The following is a 17,467-nucleotide window of genomic DNA, read 5'->3' on the forward strand; positions in this document are numbered from 1 at the left end:
CATAATTATTCGCTCTTCTATCAATTGCCTAATAGTACTTTGTTTACCCACCGTATGCTATTTTCTCGAGAGAAGCCACTAGTGAAACCTACGCCCCTGGGTCTATTTTCTATCATCTATTTGCAAGATCTATTTTTATATTCGCGTTTCCAATTTATTTTCTCTTTTATTTTTAGATCTATATTATCAAAAACCCAAAAATACCTTGTTGCATTTTTATTTGTCGTTACTTTATTTGCATCTATCAATCTATCTAGTTACCATTTTATTTTACCCATGAGGGATTGACAACCCCTACACGCGTTGGGTTGCGAGGATTTGTTATTTGTGTGCAGGTACTTCTTACATAGTCTTGTGGTTCTTCCTACTTGTTCGATACCTTGGTTCCAAATTGAGGGAATTCTTGTTGTCGCTGTGTTACATCACCCTTTATACTTGGAGGGAAAAACCAACGCATCACCAACACCAAGCAATCCCTAATTGTTGTAGCGCGGAAAGTCTAGGAGCTTCCCGCTTCAATTGCCATGATGAATACATATCTAATGTCTTGGATCAGAGACGTGTCAGAATGATCCCGAACCATCATACATCATATCAAGGTATTGCGTAAAGGAGGACATCCTGATAGCACAGAAGTACAGAGGAATTCGATCCAAAGATTAATGGACTCCGGTGATAAAACACATGTGTCAATCGATACACGAAGCGCCCTAGAGCCAACAAGCGAGTTGATGAGCTTGCACGAAAAATCCACACGGAGAAAGGACACAAATCATCGCTAGACGCGAGCTTGGACGAATCTTGCGCAATACATTCTATCTCATTAAACACAAGGACACCACACATGCTTAGAGCATATTGTGTCGTTAAGAAAGTGGCGAAAGAAGGGGTAAACCTCCTAGGCAATATCGGAACCCAAAAAGTTCAAAGTAAGCTACCAAGCTAGCAGGAGCAGTCCTCTGATGAGGACGTGATCCTCATGGTCTACGAGACTCATCCATTAAGGAGACAACAAAAAAGAGTCATTCGAGAGATCAACCATGTTAACCACATGGACATGATGGATAGTAGATGGCTGGACACCCCATTCACATTCAGGGCAGGATGACAAGCCAACATTTACCACTTCCTAAGGAATCATGACCCTAGTCCCCGACCCAATTGTGGACGGATATAGACTCACCAAAGTTCTTATGGGGCCTGGTTGGCGTGACCACCCCCTGGCCACACAACCTGGGCTTTTGGGCCCTCGAGCATCTCCTCGGCGACTTCCGAAGCTTCCAGGGTTCCTTTTTAGTCCAGAAAATATAGTCAAAAGTTTCATCGTGTTTGGAGCTTCATAGGTAGATTTTTTGTAAAACCAAAAACAAGCAGAAAACATCAATTCACACCACACAGTCCATAAAAATAATATGAATTGATAATAAAATTATGTACTAACAATAATATAATACATTAAAAAAATTAGAAGTGTAGATACGTTGGAGACGTATTAGCTTCGCGGTGGCCCGGTGCCACAATGGTGGTGGTGTGGCTCTCTTGGCTGTGAGGGCAGTGTCCCTGGATGATGAGGTTGTGCGTCTGGCTTTGTTGTGAGCAGTGTAGTAGTGGTGGTGCCCTCGTCTATGTTATGTGGGTAGGAAGGGGAGGGGTGGTGGGTGGTCCAGACATCATCATGGCTCCTACAGTGGAGGTTCACTGGTCTAGATTTGAAGGTCTCGTGTTGGTCCGTCGGTTCCTCAAGTGGCTATGGTGAGGATCCAAGCAAAACCTCCATGCTTCGATGCTTGTTGGTGTCACTTGTCATTTGGGGGTGTCGTTGTGGGCATCTCCCATGTGTTAGGGTTCTCGATGAAAACCTTATACCATCGTTCTGAGCACGGTGGCGGTGGCACTCTATGTCGCTACACTCTCGGGGGCGTCATCATGAAACTCATCTATCATCTAGTTACAATGCATTGACGCCTTCAGACTTGCTTTGATCCTCGCGTGAAGCTTCTTTGTCTCTCGCATGGAGTGAATTCGTTGATCTCCCATCATTTACACGTGTATCTGTAGTCACTGTCCTCGGTCCACGCTATCCACTGGCAGGATTGGAGTTTCACAGTCCAGAGCAAGAAGAAGGACACTTCCCGTGTCCTATGATACCTTGGTGTGTTCGGTGTAGCAGGGTCTGATGGTTTCACTAGGTGGTGTGGTTTAGTTTTTGTTCATAGTCTAGGTCACCTCATGTTAGTTGTGTCGACTCTTGATTTGTTGTTCACCTATGGGTTGATGGCGTCCTCATCGCCCTCTTGGTTGCCATTTTTATCTGATGTTTGGCTTGTATGGGGTTCTTCCCACCACCTTGTATTGCGTCACCCGTTTGTCCTTCATATATAAAATGGGGCACAAGCATGTTACGTGTGTGGAGTGTTGATTTGAAGGCAAATAGTTTACTACCAACTTCCAAATTATTTGTACTAAGGGCATGTTTGGCCATCTGCATTCCCCTAAGCAAATAGTTTACTACCAACTTCCAAAATTTTGGCTCGCTTGGTTAGCTAGATTGCACATAAATCTTGGCGCGCACGAACCTCAATGCACCTTTCAACAATCAGTAGTTTTCACCCAGTGAGGCTCTCCTCGTGCAAGCGAGCTCTCATCATCTTTGTCCAGTTCATCATCACTTTGGTTTTGTTGTGCCCTTGTGTTCGTATGTAATATTCAAACTCAACAGTGGCTAGGGTGGTTGCTAATAAGCTCACCACAACGGGGTACACGGTAACTAAATCGGGTCGAGTGTGTGCAACCAAACAAGTGCAGTGCATTAGCCCAACCCAAAATCACAAAACACGGGTAATGAAGCACTCGTGGGTTAGTTTCTGCCCTAATGCAACTTGTGCTTTATGGTCAACAAAACAACGTGACATGGCCTATAGTCTTTATTAGCTCAACCAAGCTGGATTGGTGATGCAAGGGAGCAAAAATCGATGCAGGTAACCTTGTACGCCCTTAACAGTCGATATAAGCCTCTGAGCTCGTGTTTTTCCATTCGAGTTGTCTTTTATTATCCTTTTCACTACTACTTTTCTATAGAACTCTATTGTGTACATGTTTTGAATGGAGCTAGAGCATCAATCCTCATCGTTGGTATCCTAGATCCAATGGCTGAGAGCCGTGGGATTCGCTTGAACAGTAGCTAGCAGATGCCTCCATACTATTCTAGAACCATCGTATGAGTCCTTGTTCGATAAATTTGCATGCCTCTCGAGCATTTATAGTTCCTCAGAAAAATAGGGAGAGAAGGAAACTAAAGTAACAATCAAATGAGAATGGATTCCGCCATTATAGTTCCTCAGGAATAAACTCCCTGGTTTCAAGTGTTCTTTGTTTTTTACATACAGTGATCAATGGAGTTTTCACTTCTCATTCTCGCAATTCTTTTCCATTGAATCATTTCACAAGGTTGTCTATAAACAACATCATAATGTTCAAACATGCATTGCACGTGTTTGTACGTAGCAGTTTCTTGTAAAAGTAATGATTTTATTCCTGAAAATAATGGCTATATTAACTACATATGCAATAATGAGTCTAAAGACATTGCCGTGAGCAAATCATGTGCATTGTCGGATTCAAGGATTACTACATGTCCAAATTGAAGGGAAAACCTGTGAAAGCCTAGCATAGTCGTGTCAACAATACCATAGAAAGCAACATTTTCCATGTTGATATGTTGACCATCCCCTTATAATTATGAGCAACAACGTTGGCACTACCATTTGTAGTATAAACCCGAGTCTACTATGAAAGTAATCGCACGGAGACAACGAATCATAGTCTAAAGGTAAAGGTAAATAAGATTTATTTTGGAAAATAAATTAAATAAGATATGGTCCTACATATATTTGCTTGATCGAGTTTTGTTTTTCGTTTGTGCACTACTTTGTTGACTTTCTTCTTGATCAGAAAATTCCATTGTCATTCAAGGCTAAGATCACAATTGTTACCAACGTGTAAACTAAGCTTGCTGCTTATATTTACCTGGTCTACATATATTATCCCCGTGCCCCCAACACACACACACACATAGTATAGACATATGGAATCTCAATTGCTTTTACTTGGATGTTCATCTTTGTTTGGGATGGCTCATGATTTTTTTGAAGATATAGATGGCTGATATAAAAGGAGGTTGCACCAAATTGATTAATGGAATGGGTTGGACCATGCATTAGTTGGCTGTTTAAGTTCCTAATTAGTTGCAAATACATATGCATATTAAAGGGATTCTTGATTCTATGTGGGCATGGAAATAGTGACCTTTTTGTCATGTGCAATCAAATAATTAGTTGTAAAATGCGAGTTAGCTATTGGATACACTTTAATATTGTTATAATTAGATAGAATCTAAAAAATGTCAATAAAACTACAACATGCTATTTGTACTATTAGTGAAATTTAAGTTGTGACATGTTCCTTCTATTTTAGGACGTACAATGGTAGTTGATAGAGAATATAGTCATGCATCCTTGGTGAGATAGCACAAAATGCACCATATAATGATAAACAAAGTGTTTTCTCTTCATTTTAATGGTATTTTCTTGGGACACACATGCTCATAGTTTCTCTTTTCAAACAAAGGACAAACGTCTGTTTGTTTCGGGTGTGAAACACCTTCCATGTGGTTATGTACCCTCTGCATTTCAGAGGGGTAGAGTGGCGGTCAGGCTGAGGAGGTGGCGCGTCAATGCTGGTCCACAGGGAAAAGGAAGAGTGCGGGAAGATTATGACGACCCGATGGTCGATGGCGTTGCTCTGATGGCTGGGCAACACTTGACTAACAGGGGACATCAGGTGGGGGGTCGGGTGGGGTGAAACGTGGTCCCCGTGGTCTTGGGGAAGTATTGGGTGATAAAAAAGAGATGAAAAAGTGGAGTTATCAGAGCAAGTCCTTTTTATCGAACTTTCCTGACACAGACAAAGGGAACAAAGGAAGTTGTCGGAGATGTTCTTACCACCATTTTCTTTGGGGAAACATTTCGCCACGGCGCGCTCGGCCGGTCGCACGTGACCCGCGCATGAGCCGATTAGGCATGCAACTTTTATCTCGTTTAAATTTGCTGCAACTAGTGTTTAAATTTGTTACAAGAGTTTTTCATTTGTTACATCTGTCCACTAAAAAGTTGCATCCACGTTTGGTAGCAACTCGAGTTCGTCGGATTTTTCGCTACAACCGGTGTTTTTGTTTTTTGCTACAACCGTGTTAATTTTTTCTACAACAGGTATCCCAACCGTTCACTAAAAAAGTTGCATACACGTTCGTCACAGTTGCAATCCGAGTTCACCGGATTGTTTTGCTACACCCTTTTTTTGTTTTGCTACCACGCATCATCAACTTTGTTTTTTTGTTACGACCACGTTAATATTTTTTTGCTACAACTATATTCTTATTGCAACCGTGGACGAAAATTGTTGTATCGTGGACGAAATTTGTTGCATCGAGAGAATTTTGCTGCATGAAGATCTAACGGTGCGGCCCGCGTGCAGCTGGCGGATCGGCCGGCGCGCCAGCGCAGAGCACTGCCCTTTTCTTTGTGTGGCTAATTCTTAACTTCAGTATATTAGGAAAGGAGTTTTTGGCATGAAACTTACTAGATAATGGTATCGGATACAAAACAAACTTGGTGTCAATAAAGGAGTATCACTGCCGTGCCAAGTCGCTTGGAGTGAGAAGTGAAAATGATGCTAATCCAAACCGGACGTTTATTTTCTTATGCATGACACCTTGCATATTCTTCTCACGTCTTTATTGTTTTCTCTTCATGGATTTCTTGTCACTTTCATGAAAACCAAACCGTGGCGGTTCAACCAAGGAGAACTTAGCGATAAAACCCTAAGATTAGCGTAAATAAAAACTCTGGGCTCAGAAAAATGCGTGCGCCCGGCGGCCTATAAAATGGGGGGCAGATCTGGCCCCGAAGGTAGTTGTGAGCGTCGCGGAAAAAATAATAAGCAAGAACAAAAAAAAGAAAAAAGGGGGCGAGGAAGAAACCGAAGCACTCACACAGAACACCACACCCCCCACCCCGGCGACACACCACCCCAAATCTCAGATCAGAGCGCCGGGAGATCTGCCATTTACGGGTGGAGGGTTCGAGCCCCGCGCTTCTCGAGTAAGGATTCCGCCTCCCCCTCCCTCTCTTTCCGCCTCAGCCTTTTCGGGGGCGCGCGCGATCTGGCGCGGGTTTTTGGCGCGAGCTGCTGCGATTTGGGGACGGGTTCGTTGGTCGGTTTGCTGGATTTAGGAGGGGTTCCGGGGTGTGGAGTTGCGCTCCTGGAGCACTCCCTGATGAGGAGCATCCGGACTACGAGCAGGGCGCAGGGTTGTGTGTAGCAGAGCGTTCGGGATCAGTAGGGTTGTTCATAGCAAAGCGTTCGGGATCAGTAGGGTTGTTCATAGCAGAGCGTTCGGGATCAATAGGGTTGTTCATAGCAGAACGTTCGGGATCAGTAGGGTTGTTACGTCGCATAGTGCTTGTTGTCTATCAACTTTGCAAGTAGAGACACGAATTCGGATTCGTGGCCGGATTACTTGGCTAGGAGGGATTTGGGGTTAGAGCTGCGTTGTTGGAGCAGTTGCTGCTGTTATTTTGTGGAGGAAGAGCATTCGGTTCTCATGAGTAGCTGCATCCGGGCATGAGCGGGCTTGTTTTTAGTGGAGCAGAAAGAAACAGTAGGGCTCCTGTATCATATATTGCTAATTGCGTTCAAAACCAGTGGGGCTCAGGTAAAATAGTAGTGGTGCACGCTGTTTTGATAAATTTCTGCTTAGTCTAGGAACATTTGATTCAACTCAGGTGCAAGCAGCACCATGTTTGGTCACCGTGTAATCATCTGAAATGGCTTTAATTCCTTGCTGCAGTTAAATCTTGGGCTCTGTATCTTGTGTGAATGGCATTTGTGCCTCAGAGACTCTAGCTCGCCAAGTGTTGATTTGAACCTGTGGGGATAGGGATGGGTTCTCCGAGAAAATCCGACAAGAAGGCCGCCTTAGACTTTGCAGCATGGAGTTTCAATATCACCTCATCTGTTGGGATCATCATGGTCAACAAAGCCTTGATGGCTACACATGGATTCAGTTTTGGTATGTTTTTTGGCTTTGGTGAACAATTATGTAGTCACATGCATCCTTAATTCGTTCTATTGGCATCTTGTTCTTTACTTTTGGCAGTGAGTAGGATTATGTTGTGCTCTGTTTTGTTCTGTATCTTATAATTTCTGTGCGACTTTGAATTGACCAAGCTTCTTCTGAATTACGTATTATTATTGCTCTGCTGATTTTAGTGTACAAAGGGATCAGAAGCTTATTTTAAACTTTTTGTGATCCCGAATTGGTACTGCAAATTCCATCCATGTAAATCTAGACGTCCTTTTGTTGATAAATCTTTAGTTACAGATGAGTTTGTCAGTATTTGACCAACTCATACCAGTTTTTTCCCACTAGATTTACTTTTACTGATCTGAGAGTTAGGGATTTGACTGTTAGATAATCCGAGGTGTCTGCTGCTATGCTAACCTGCTTGGCGTAAATTTGGGATGCGTCTGTTGAACATAAGAAGCATGCTAAGCTAATACCACCTCTCTACCAAAATATAAGACTTTTTTTGTAGGATAAGCTAGCCTACAAAAATGTCATATATTTTGATACGGAGGGAGTATGATTTATTGTTATACTAGGTGGCGATAACTTACAAGTTCCATGAGATTTCTGCACTGGCCTTCAACAAACTGCACATGTGTTAAAACTTGGATAAACTCCTGCCATGTCACTGATTATAATTTATGCCTTTTGCAGCCACAACATTAACTGGCCTTCATTTATTGACAACGACCTTGATGACCATTGTGTTTCGGTGGTTAGGCCTGAGCCAGCCCTCTCACTTACCGCTACCTGATCTGATTAAGTTCGTAATCTTTTCAAATTTGTCGATCGTTGGCATGAACGTGAGCTTGATGTGGAATTCTGTGGGGTTTTATCAGGTCAGTGTAGTTTCTGACTTTCTGTTACCTAAGCTATGTATGCCATTGATCGTTGGCATGAACGTGAGATTGATGTGTATCTTTACATTATTAGCTCTTAATTAACTCTTTTCTCTTGTTCAGATAGCAAAGCTGTGCATGATACCCGCGTCATGTCTTCTGGAGGTTGTTTTTGACCGTGTACATTATTCACGGGACACAAAGCTGAGCATAATGGTTGTACTTGTAGGCGTTGCAGTTTGCACTGTTACTGATGTCAGTGTGAATGCAAAAGGCATGCTTGCAGCTGTCATAGCTGTTTGGAGCACAGCTTTCCAGCAGTATGTAAGTTGAAATACTTATATTTTATGTTGATTTGTATATATCTTCTAGTCAATAGAGTCCTGCCTGCTGTTGAAAGACAAATTACACACACACACACACAAAGAGGAATAGTCATGACAGTGTACATGCTTATCTATTAGAGGATTAGAGCACCTGAAACGTTGATCATATACGAGGCCAATATTTATGCCTTCATGGTACTTTATAATGTTTACAGACATTACCAACATTATCACTCAAGTTTTGAAGTATGCAACGCATTCTGTTGTTTAATCTCATGACTGCATGTTATTTGATTATGTTTGCTGCCCTTCTATTATTTGTTCTTATCATGTAATAGAAAGAGTATCCACTTGAAATTCTGTTAATTCTTTTTTTCTTCCATCTTTGCAGTATGTTCATTATCTCCAACGGAAGTACTCTCTGAACTCATTCAATCTCCTAGCCCACACTGCTCCAGCCCAAGCAGGTTCCCTCCTGTTAGTAGGGCCCTTTGTGGATTTCTTGTTGACTGGCAAAAGGGTGGATCACTTCAATTTCACATCGCTTTCTCTGGTAAGAAATCAATGTTGTAACAGTGTTGCATGTCCCCTGAACCTATGGTGATCAATGTTGTAGCTTCTGTATAAGCAATTGATTTAGTCGCTTTCTGTTTGCTTAGAGTTAAAGTGGGAAATGGCCAGCATTTTAGGGAACATTATTCTGAAAAAACTTCTGTTGCGCTGCTTTGTTGTAGCATCTCATACTCCCTCCGTCCCAAAATTCTTGTCTTAGCTTTGTCTAGAAATGAATGTATCTAAATACTAAAACTTGACTAGACACATTCGTATCTAAACAAATCTAAGACAAGAATTTTGGGACGGAGGGAGTATGTTTTAGTTGAATTAGTGGCTTTTCATTTCATCACATGACTAGCTTGACTAGAATTATGATATTAGTGTTTCAAGATTAGTTTGTCTATGCGTTCAACCTATTTTGTCATCTATCTTACCTTTGCATTTTGTGACTGCAGTTATTCATCGTACTATCATGCATCATCGCCATTGGTGTTAATCTGAGCCAGTTCATCTGCATTGGCCGGTTCTCCGCTGTATCTTTTCAAGTCTTAGGCCACATGAAGACCGTGCTGGTCCTGTTCCTTGGCTTTCTCTTCTTTGGCAAGGAGGGCCTGAACCTTCATGTAGTCCTTGGGATGATCCTCGCTGTTCTTGGAATGATGTGGTATGGGAACGCATCAGCGAAACCAGGCGGCAAAGAGCGTCGGAGTGTCCTCCCAGTGAGGTCTGAGAGGCACAATGGAGGTTCAGAAGACAAAGATGGTGGTGAGAAGTGATTTTTGCAATCGGCAACTGCAGTGCGTGCATATTTTTTCCCTTGAGGTTTCTGGTGACACACAACACAGCGAAGGAAGACAGTCTGGTATTGTTCTTGATAGAGGTTACTACAGAAGCTGAACGTTACCCCACCTAGGAAGTCGGCATTGTTCTCGTTATAGGTTACATACATTACCGTCATTTTTTTTCGATCTCTGATACATTTATAGTCACCAGATGTTTTACAAGGTTTGAGTATAGTATAATCCTTTAGAAGTAAGTCGCATATGAAGGTTGTGGAATTGCGGTGAAGAATGTTGGAAGTTAAGGCGTTGTTTTGATCTTATGGAAGTATGGGCTACACATTAGGATCATTTCTGAATTGTCATTACTGAATGAAATCCATTATCGGGGTTTTATAGAACATATTTCCACTCATTTTTATCATGTCATCGTGTATAATTGATATGTATTTTCTTATACATAGACGGTGGACATCTCCCCTTTTCTTTCTGGGAGTAGTAAGAGCAACTCTAACATGTCGACCTATTTCATCCGCGCACGTCCGTTTGGGTCTCGTTGGACAGAAAAGTCGGTTCAACGTGTTGACTCAAACGGACGCGCGTCTGTTTTTCATTTACTCGCCGATCCATTCTCTGGACGCTTGTTCGTTTTTCATTTGCCCGCCGATCCATTTTTGAGCTTGATTTGTGTTTGTGCGGACACGAGATGGATCCGTGGCCTGTTAGTTGGTGGCACATTGGTCATCCTTTTTTGTTAGTTGGTGACACATTGGTCATCCTTTTTTATCCCATATCGACAGCAAACCCTCACTTGCCTCCGTCGCGTCGTCGTCAACCCATTTGCCGGTGTCGACACACCTTCCCCAACGTTATTTGCGTTTGTCTAGTTGGTGGCACATTGGTCATCCTTTTTTGTTAGTTGGTGACACATTGGTCATCCTTTTTTATCCCATATCGACAGCAAACCCTCACTTGCCTCCGTCGCGTCGTCGTCAACCCATTTGCCGGTGTCGACACACCTCCCCCAACGTTATTTGCGTTTGTGCGGACACGAGACGGATCCGTGGCCCGTTAGTTGGTGGCACATTGGCCATCCTTTTTTATCCCATATCGACAACAAACCCTCACCTGCCTCCGTCGCGTCTTCGTCAGCCCATTTGCCGGTGTCGACACACCTCCCCCAACGTCGTCACCACCGTCTCGTCGCCGGGACTTCTCCAGGCCAGCCACTTGGTCCAAGGGAGGCATGCGTCTCTTCGCCGGCCATCTCCTTCGACGGCGCTCGCAAGCTGTTCGATAGTTTGTCAAGGTACAAAATGGACTCCGCCGATGAGTTCTTTTCCCATAATTTTCTTTGCGACTCCGACGATTCCTCGGCCGAGGAGATCTTGGCTGCTATGTTGGTCCATCACCACCTTAATAGCCAGCGGCCGTTGTTCCGTGGCTCGATCCCGGGACACCTTTCGGCGTTGAATCGTAATCGAGAGACTGATCATTTCCTTTTTTGAAAGGACTACTTTGACACAGCCAACCCGTTGTTCAAACATGAGAAATTTCGACGACGTTTCCGTATGGCTAGACATGTTTTCAACTGTAATAGAGAGGGGTGGGCGGATACAATAACTATTTCGAGCGCAAAGAGGACGCCCTTGGAAAGATTGGTTTCTCATCTTATTAGAAATGCACTGCAACCATCCGGATGCTTGCATGGTGATCTAATTGATGAGTACGACTGTATGAGCGAGTCTACATGTCTAGAGTCCATTTATAGGTTCTGCAGGGCTGTGATTGCTGTCTTTGGCCATGAGTATTTGAGAGAGCCGACTCCTCAAGATACAACCCGCTTGTTGGCGATGAATGCCAGCAGGGGCTTCTCAGGGATGCTTGGCAGCATAGACTGCATGCACTAGGAGTGGAAGAACTGTCGTACTGCTTGGCAAGGGTAGTATAAGAGCCATGCCAGGGCTTGCACTGTCATACTTGAGACCGTGGCCTCACAAGATCTCTGGATCTGGCACTCTTTCTTCGACATGGACGGATCACATAATGATATCAACGTGCTTCAACGCTCACCGGTGTTTGCAAGACTTGCGGAAGGTAACAACCCACCGGTGAATGTTACCATCAACAACCGCAACCACGACAAAGGATACTACCTAGGTGACGATACCTATCCTTAGTGGACCACTATTGTGAAGACAATCCCTGATCCTGTCGGAGAGAAGAGGAAAAGATTTTCCCAAGAGCAAGAGAGTGCTAGGAAGGACATCGAGTGTGCCTTTGGTGTTTTGCAACCTCGATGGGGCATCGTTCGGTACCCTGCTAGGACTTGGAGCACCAAGAAGCTATGGGAGGTGATGACAGCTTGTGTGATTATGCATAATATAATCATAGAAGATGAGCGTCCTGAACGTATCTACGATCAAGGGTTTCAGTTTCAGGGTGAGAATGTTGTGCGTGGGCATGGAGGAGTGGCAACGTTTGAATAGTTCGTTCAATTTTATTATGAAATGCGTGATTGTGAAACTCACATGCAACTGTAAAATGATTTGGTTAAGCATATGTGGGCTCATGTTGGCAATCATAGATATATCTTTTTTTCATACGTATTTGAGACAATATAATTTTTATCCGGTTTTAAAAATTAGACTTATTTATTTAAAAACTATGTTTTATTTGATAGTGAAACTATGCTATTTTTTATATGTCTGCTTGTCAAATAATGCAAAATGTATACATATTTTCTAAAAAAGGTCGGCCAGATGACCACGTCGGCAAATATGAATCACGATCGTTGGACTCATTGTCGATCCAAATGTTAAACACGACGGAAGCCGAGTGGGCGACCGACCCAAGCGGACAAAAATGAACAAAATCGTTGTCCGTTTAGATTGACGAGTTGGAGTTGCTCTAAGTATACAATCTAAGGGAAGCAAGTAGGAGTATATTTATAAACTAATCATATGGACACGTTTATTGCAATTGTTAGCCATGGAAGATGATTAGGATGCAGGAATTTCATTTAACTCATTTTGTTCCTGCATTTTCGGTCGTTCTAAGCAGGTTTTAAGGCCAACTCCAACGCACGACTCTAAATGAACATCCATTTTTCGTCCGTTTGAGGGTGGCAATAGGCCATGCGTGTCCGAATTTCTGGTTGCGCCGGTCGTGCGTCCAATGCATGACCGCATCTCGTTCGTTCGAGATCAACACGCGGCAAATAGTTTGAATCAAACATAACAAATAGTTTCACATTCGAAAAAGTATTATTATAACCCAGTCGTAATAAACACAATATCAAATACTCTTACAACCCAATCAAAATTTGTTTCAACGGAAAAATAAACCGATAGATCTAGTGGTTGTCAATATGAGTCCATATGTGCTCAACCAAGTCATTCTGAATCTGGACATGAGTATGCCAATCACGCACTTCACGGTTGTAAGAGCATATTTCTCCATGTGTGGTTTTGGTAAAGATGAAAATTTCTTTGGACTAATCGTTTGCCTTGAGTTATATTCGAATTATTTGTCCATAGGCACTTCTTGAAGTCCATCTGTTGGTTTCAAGGAGTTTATATGATGCCCAAGATGGTATTCAAGGTTTTATCCAAAGATTGGTCATGTGAGAGTTAAGCTTATTGCAAAACATGTCTTGGAGAAGAAGATTGTGTGAACATTCATGTTTACCTTCAAGATATCATGTTTATGAAGAGAGAAGATAAGATACAAGGTTGATCAAGACTAAGTCAAAGAGTGAATCAAGTTGATCAACACACAAAATTTAGAAGATGTACCGAGAGGGATCAAGTGATCCCATGGTATGGTAAGCATTGTCCATTACGCTTTGTGTACTAACACATGATCTACGTGAGAGTTCTATGTGGGGTTAGGTATGTTTTCATGGGCTTGCGTCAAAAGGAAGATCTCATACAACCCATGGAGGATGACATCAAAGTGGTGATCGTCATCAAGATTGCGGTGTGCAAGTTCAAGTGGAGCATCATGAAGAGATTATGCTTGAAGCTTGCTGCCCTTTATGGTGACAATGGACTTGTGAAGATGTGTCAAAAAGTGGATCACCCATAGTGGAGTATGGAGGAGCAATATACTAGTCTTCTTCGAGCCGACGTAATCAAAAAAGATGGTCCATCTTGAGGAGGACAAGATCATTATCATCTAGTTCAAGTGGACTATGCGCAATGCAAATGTTTCTCCTTCATAGGTTAGTCTTCTTTGAGCCGATGCGATCAAGAAAGATGGTCCATCTTGAGGAGGACAAGATCGTTATCATCTAGTTCAAGTGGACTATGCGCAATGCAAATGTTTGTCCTTCATAGGTTTTCTATTTTACCGGTCTCAGTGTGTTAGTTGGGAGACCGAGTTATAGGATCGATTGTCGTACTATCAAGGGGGCTCTCAAGTGAGTAGCTTGATCATATCGTTTGTTGAGAGCTCAAACCATTGCATTCTTGACATCATCATCTTTCGTGGTTATTGGTTGGCTTTTTCTCTATGTGGGTTCTCGAGCTTATGATAATCTTCATGACAAGTTCGAGTTCACTCAAAACGGAGTCCATATGCATTTTCTATGGTGTTTTTGATGTTTTACTTTTTTCTGATTCTTCATTCATAGAGGTTTTACATCTCTATATCATTAGCATTTTTATATTGTCGTTGTTGGATAGCGCTTGTCGTCCTAAATTCAACAAGCGTGAGTTTGCTCAATTCGGAGCTCGTTTGCAGAAGTTATGGTAGTTCTGGTGTTCGTGCATTCATATGTTTCGTGTGTTCTGTTCCGGAAGGAACCAAGCGAAAGTACCGCGCAAGGCAACAATACTACCTCTTATCTGCTATAGTACCGCTCTGGGTAGTGGTAGTACCGCTTATGGGCGGTAGGACCATTGCACAGTACCGCTGGCTCCGGGGTCTCGAGTTTTCGTGTTGGATTGAGTGGTTTGTGGTCCCTAGTATGACGCGGTAGTACTGCTCCCAAGCGGTAGTACCGCCTGTTACTACCATGCCACTACCGTCCTCCTTTGTGGGCCTAGAACCCTCAGCAAATTACGAGCGACAGTAGGGCGTGGTACTACCTCTTATGCACGGTAGTACCAATCTTGAGGGCGATAGTACCGCTTAGGCGGAACTACCTCCGCTCCTACCACCCCTTTGTTTGTAGAGCTCCTGCGCTGCAACCCAAGCGGTAGTACCGCTCTGGAGGCACTACCGCCTTGTAGACTCGTGCCATTGCCCTGCCCGACTGGCTCAGCTTCCCAAGCGGTAGTACCGCTTGTGTTCGGACTGAGGGGGTAGCGGTTGGATTTTCCCCTCCTATAAACATGGGTATTCTTCCCTAATTGATTTTATCCCTTGAGATCATATTTTCCCCTCATAGTTGACCTTCTTTGAGCTTGCTATCTCTCAATCCCTCTAATGATTCTTGCTAGTTTTTGAGGGAAAAGAGAGAGGAGATCTAGATCTACGTTTCCACCAATCACTTTCTCCCCTATGTGAGGGGAACCCCTTGGATCTAGATCTTGGAGTTATTTGTGAGCTCCTTGTTCTTCCTCTCATATTCCTTCATAGCTTTTGTTGTTGTGGTAGGATTTGAGTGTGAGGGACTGATACGTCTCCGTCGTATCTACTTTTCCAAACTCTTTTGCCCTTGTTTTGGACTCTAATTTGCATGATTTGAATGGAACTAACCCGGACTAACGTTGTTTTCAGCAGAATTGCCATGGTGTTGTTTTTGCGCAGAAATAAAAGTTCTCGGAATGACCTGGAAATTTACGGGGATTTTTTGTGGAATATATAAAAAATACCGGTGCAAGAATCAACGGAGGAAGTGGAGCGTGGAGCCCACAAGACCACCAGGCGCGGGCCCTCCCCCCTAGCCGCGCGTGGCAGGCTTGTGGGGCCCACGAAGCTCCACCGCCTCCAATCTCAGGTCTATTTAGTCCCTTTTGTTCGGAAAAAAATCAAAGAGAAGAGTTCATCGCGTTTTACGATACGGAGGCGCCGCCACCTCCTGTTCTTCCTCTGGAGGGCATATCTGGAGTCCGTTCTGGGCTCCGGAGAGGGGAGATCGTCGCCATCGTCATCACCAACCTTCCTTTATCGCCAATTCCATGATGCTCTTCACCGTTCGTGAGTAATCTCATCGTAGGCTTGCTGGACGGTGATGGGTTGGATGAGATCTATCATGTAATCGAGTTAGTTTTGACGGGGATTGATCCCTAGTATCCACTATGTTCTGAGATTGATGTTGCTACTACTTTGCCATGCTTAATGCTTGTCACTAGGGCCCGAGTGCCATGATTTCAGATTTGAACCTATTATGTTGTCGCCAATATATGTGTGTTCTTGATCCTATCTTGCAAGTTGTAGTCACCTACTATGTGTTATGACCCGGCAACCCCGGAGTGACAATAGCCGGAACCACTCCCGGAGATGACCATAGTATGAGGAGTTCATGTATTCACCAAGTGTTAATGCGTTGGTCCGGTTCTTTATTAAAAGGAGAACCTTAATATCCCGTAGTTTCCATTAGGACCCCGTTGCCACGGGAGGGATGGACAATAGATGTCATGCAAGTTCTTTTCCCTAAGCACGTATGACTACATACGGAATACATGCCTACATTACATTGACGAACTAGAGCTAGTTAAATATCTGTCCGTGTTATAACTGTTGCATGATGAATAACATCCGGCATAATCATCCATCACCGATCCAATGCCTACGAGTTTTTCCTACCGGTCCTTGCTACGTTACTCTGTCGCTACTGCTGTCACTGCTGCTACTGTTACTCTGTTGCTACTGCTGTTATTCTGTTGTTACGGTTGTTACTTTGCTGCTACTGGTTACCGTTGCTAGTGTTGCTATCACACTACTTTGCTACTGATACTTTGCTGCAGATACTAAATCTTTCAGGTGTGGTTGAATTGACAACTCAACTGCTAATACTTGAGAATATTCTTTGGCTTCCCCTTGAGTCGAATCAATAATTTTGGGTTGAATACTCTACCCTCGAAAACTGTTGCGATCCCCTATACTTGTGGGTTATCAGGGACTTGACCACTTCGTGTGTTCTTGCCATTGCATGAGTGATACGTTTCCAACGTATGTATATTTTTTTATTGTTCCATGCTATTATATTCTCAATCTAGGATAATTTTTGGATGTTTATTTACCAATTAATATTATTTTTGAACACTGACCTATTAACCAAGTGCCTAGTCCTAGTTGCTGCTTTCTGCGTGTTTTTGGCTTTTCAGGTTTACAGTACCAAACGAAGTCCAATTGCCACAAAACTTTTACATGATTATTTTGGACCAAAAGAAGAACTGGAAGTTTCGGGAGGAGACCAGAAGCCTCACGAGGGAGTCACAAGGGGGCGCGCCCTGTTTTCTCGTGCCCCCCTAGGTTGGCTTCTAGTGCCCCTCTTTGGCCTATAAATTCACATATATTCCAAAAACCCTAGAGAGCCACCCGAAACACTTTTTTTGCCACTGCAAGCTTCTGTTATGCCGTGTGTCCATTTGGAGCCCTGTTCTGGTGCCCCGTCGGAGGGGGAATCAATCACGAAGGGCCTCTACATCATCCTTGCTGCTCCCATGGTGATGTGTGAGTAGTTTACCATAGACCTACGAGTCCGTAGTTAGTACCTAGATGTCTGTCTCTCTCCCTCTCTCTTGTTCTTCAATATAATGATCATCACATCTTTGCTTTGATCTATCCGATGTAATTATTTTGTGGGTGAGTTGGTTGGGAACTAATGAA

General features: G+C 43.3%; 1 protein-coding gene across 1 annotated transcript; it reads left to right on the forward strand.

Annotated features, from left to right (window-relative positions):
- Positions 1 to 5,960: 5,960 nt before the first annotated feature.
- LOC123394953 (UDP-rhamnose/UDP-galactose transporter 6-like) lies at positions 5,961 to 10,100 on the forward strand. The gene is made up of 6 exons (XM_045089858.1): positions 5,961 to 6,158; positions 6,908 to 7,129; positions 7,841 to 8,025; positions 8,149 to 8,349; positions 8,743 to 8,904; positions 9,362 to 10,100. The coding sequence occupies exons 2-6, from the start codon at positions 7,000 to 7,002 to the stop codon at positions 9,680 to 9,682; spliced, it is 999 nt and encodes a 332-aa protein (XP_044945793.1). The 5' UTR covers positions 5,961 to 6,158; positions 6,908 to 6,999; the 3' UTR covers positions 9,683 to 10,100.
- Positions 10,101 to 17,467: the final 7,367 nt, after the last annotated feature.

Source organism: Hordeum vulgare, chromosome 5H (assembly GCF_904849725.1).
Source record: "Hordeum vulgare subsp. vulgare chromosome 5H, MorexV3_pseudomolecules_assembly, whole genome shotgun sequence".
NCBI lineage: Eukaryota > Viridiplantae > Streptophyta > Magnoliopsida > Poales > Poaceae > Hordeum > Hordeum vulgare.

Bases quoted from the DNA above. Each gene is read 5' to 3' on its own strand.
- LOC123394953 (XM_045089858.1), top strand. From the start codon at position 7,000: ATGGGTTCTCCGAGAAAATCCGACAAGAAGGCCGCCTTAGACTTTGCA. The intron at 8,026-8,148 runs GTCAGTGTAGTT...TCTCTTGTTCAG, and splicing joins ATTCTGTGGGGTTTTATCAG to ATAGCAAAGCTGTGCATGAT. The intron at 8,350-8,742 runs GTAAGTTGAAAT...CCATCTTTGCAG, and splicing joins GCACAGCTTTCCAGCAGTAT to TATGTTCATTATCTCCAACG.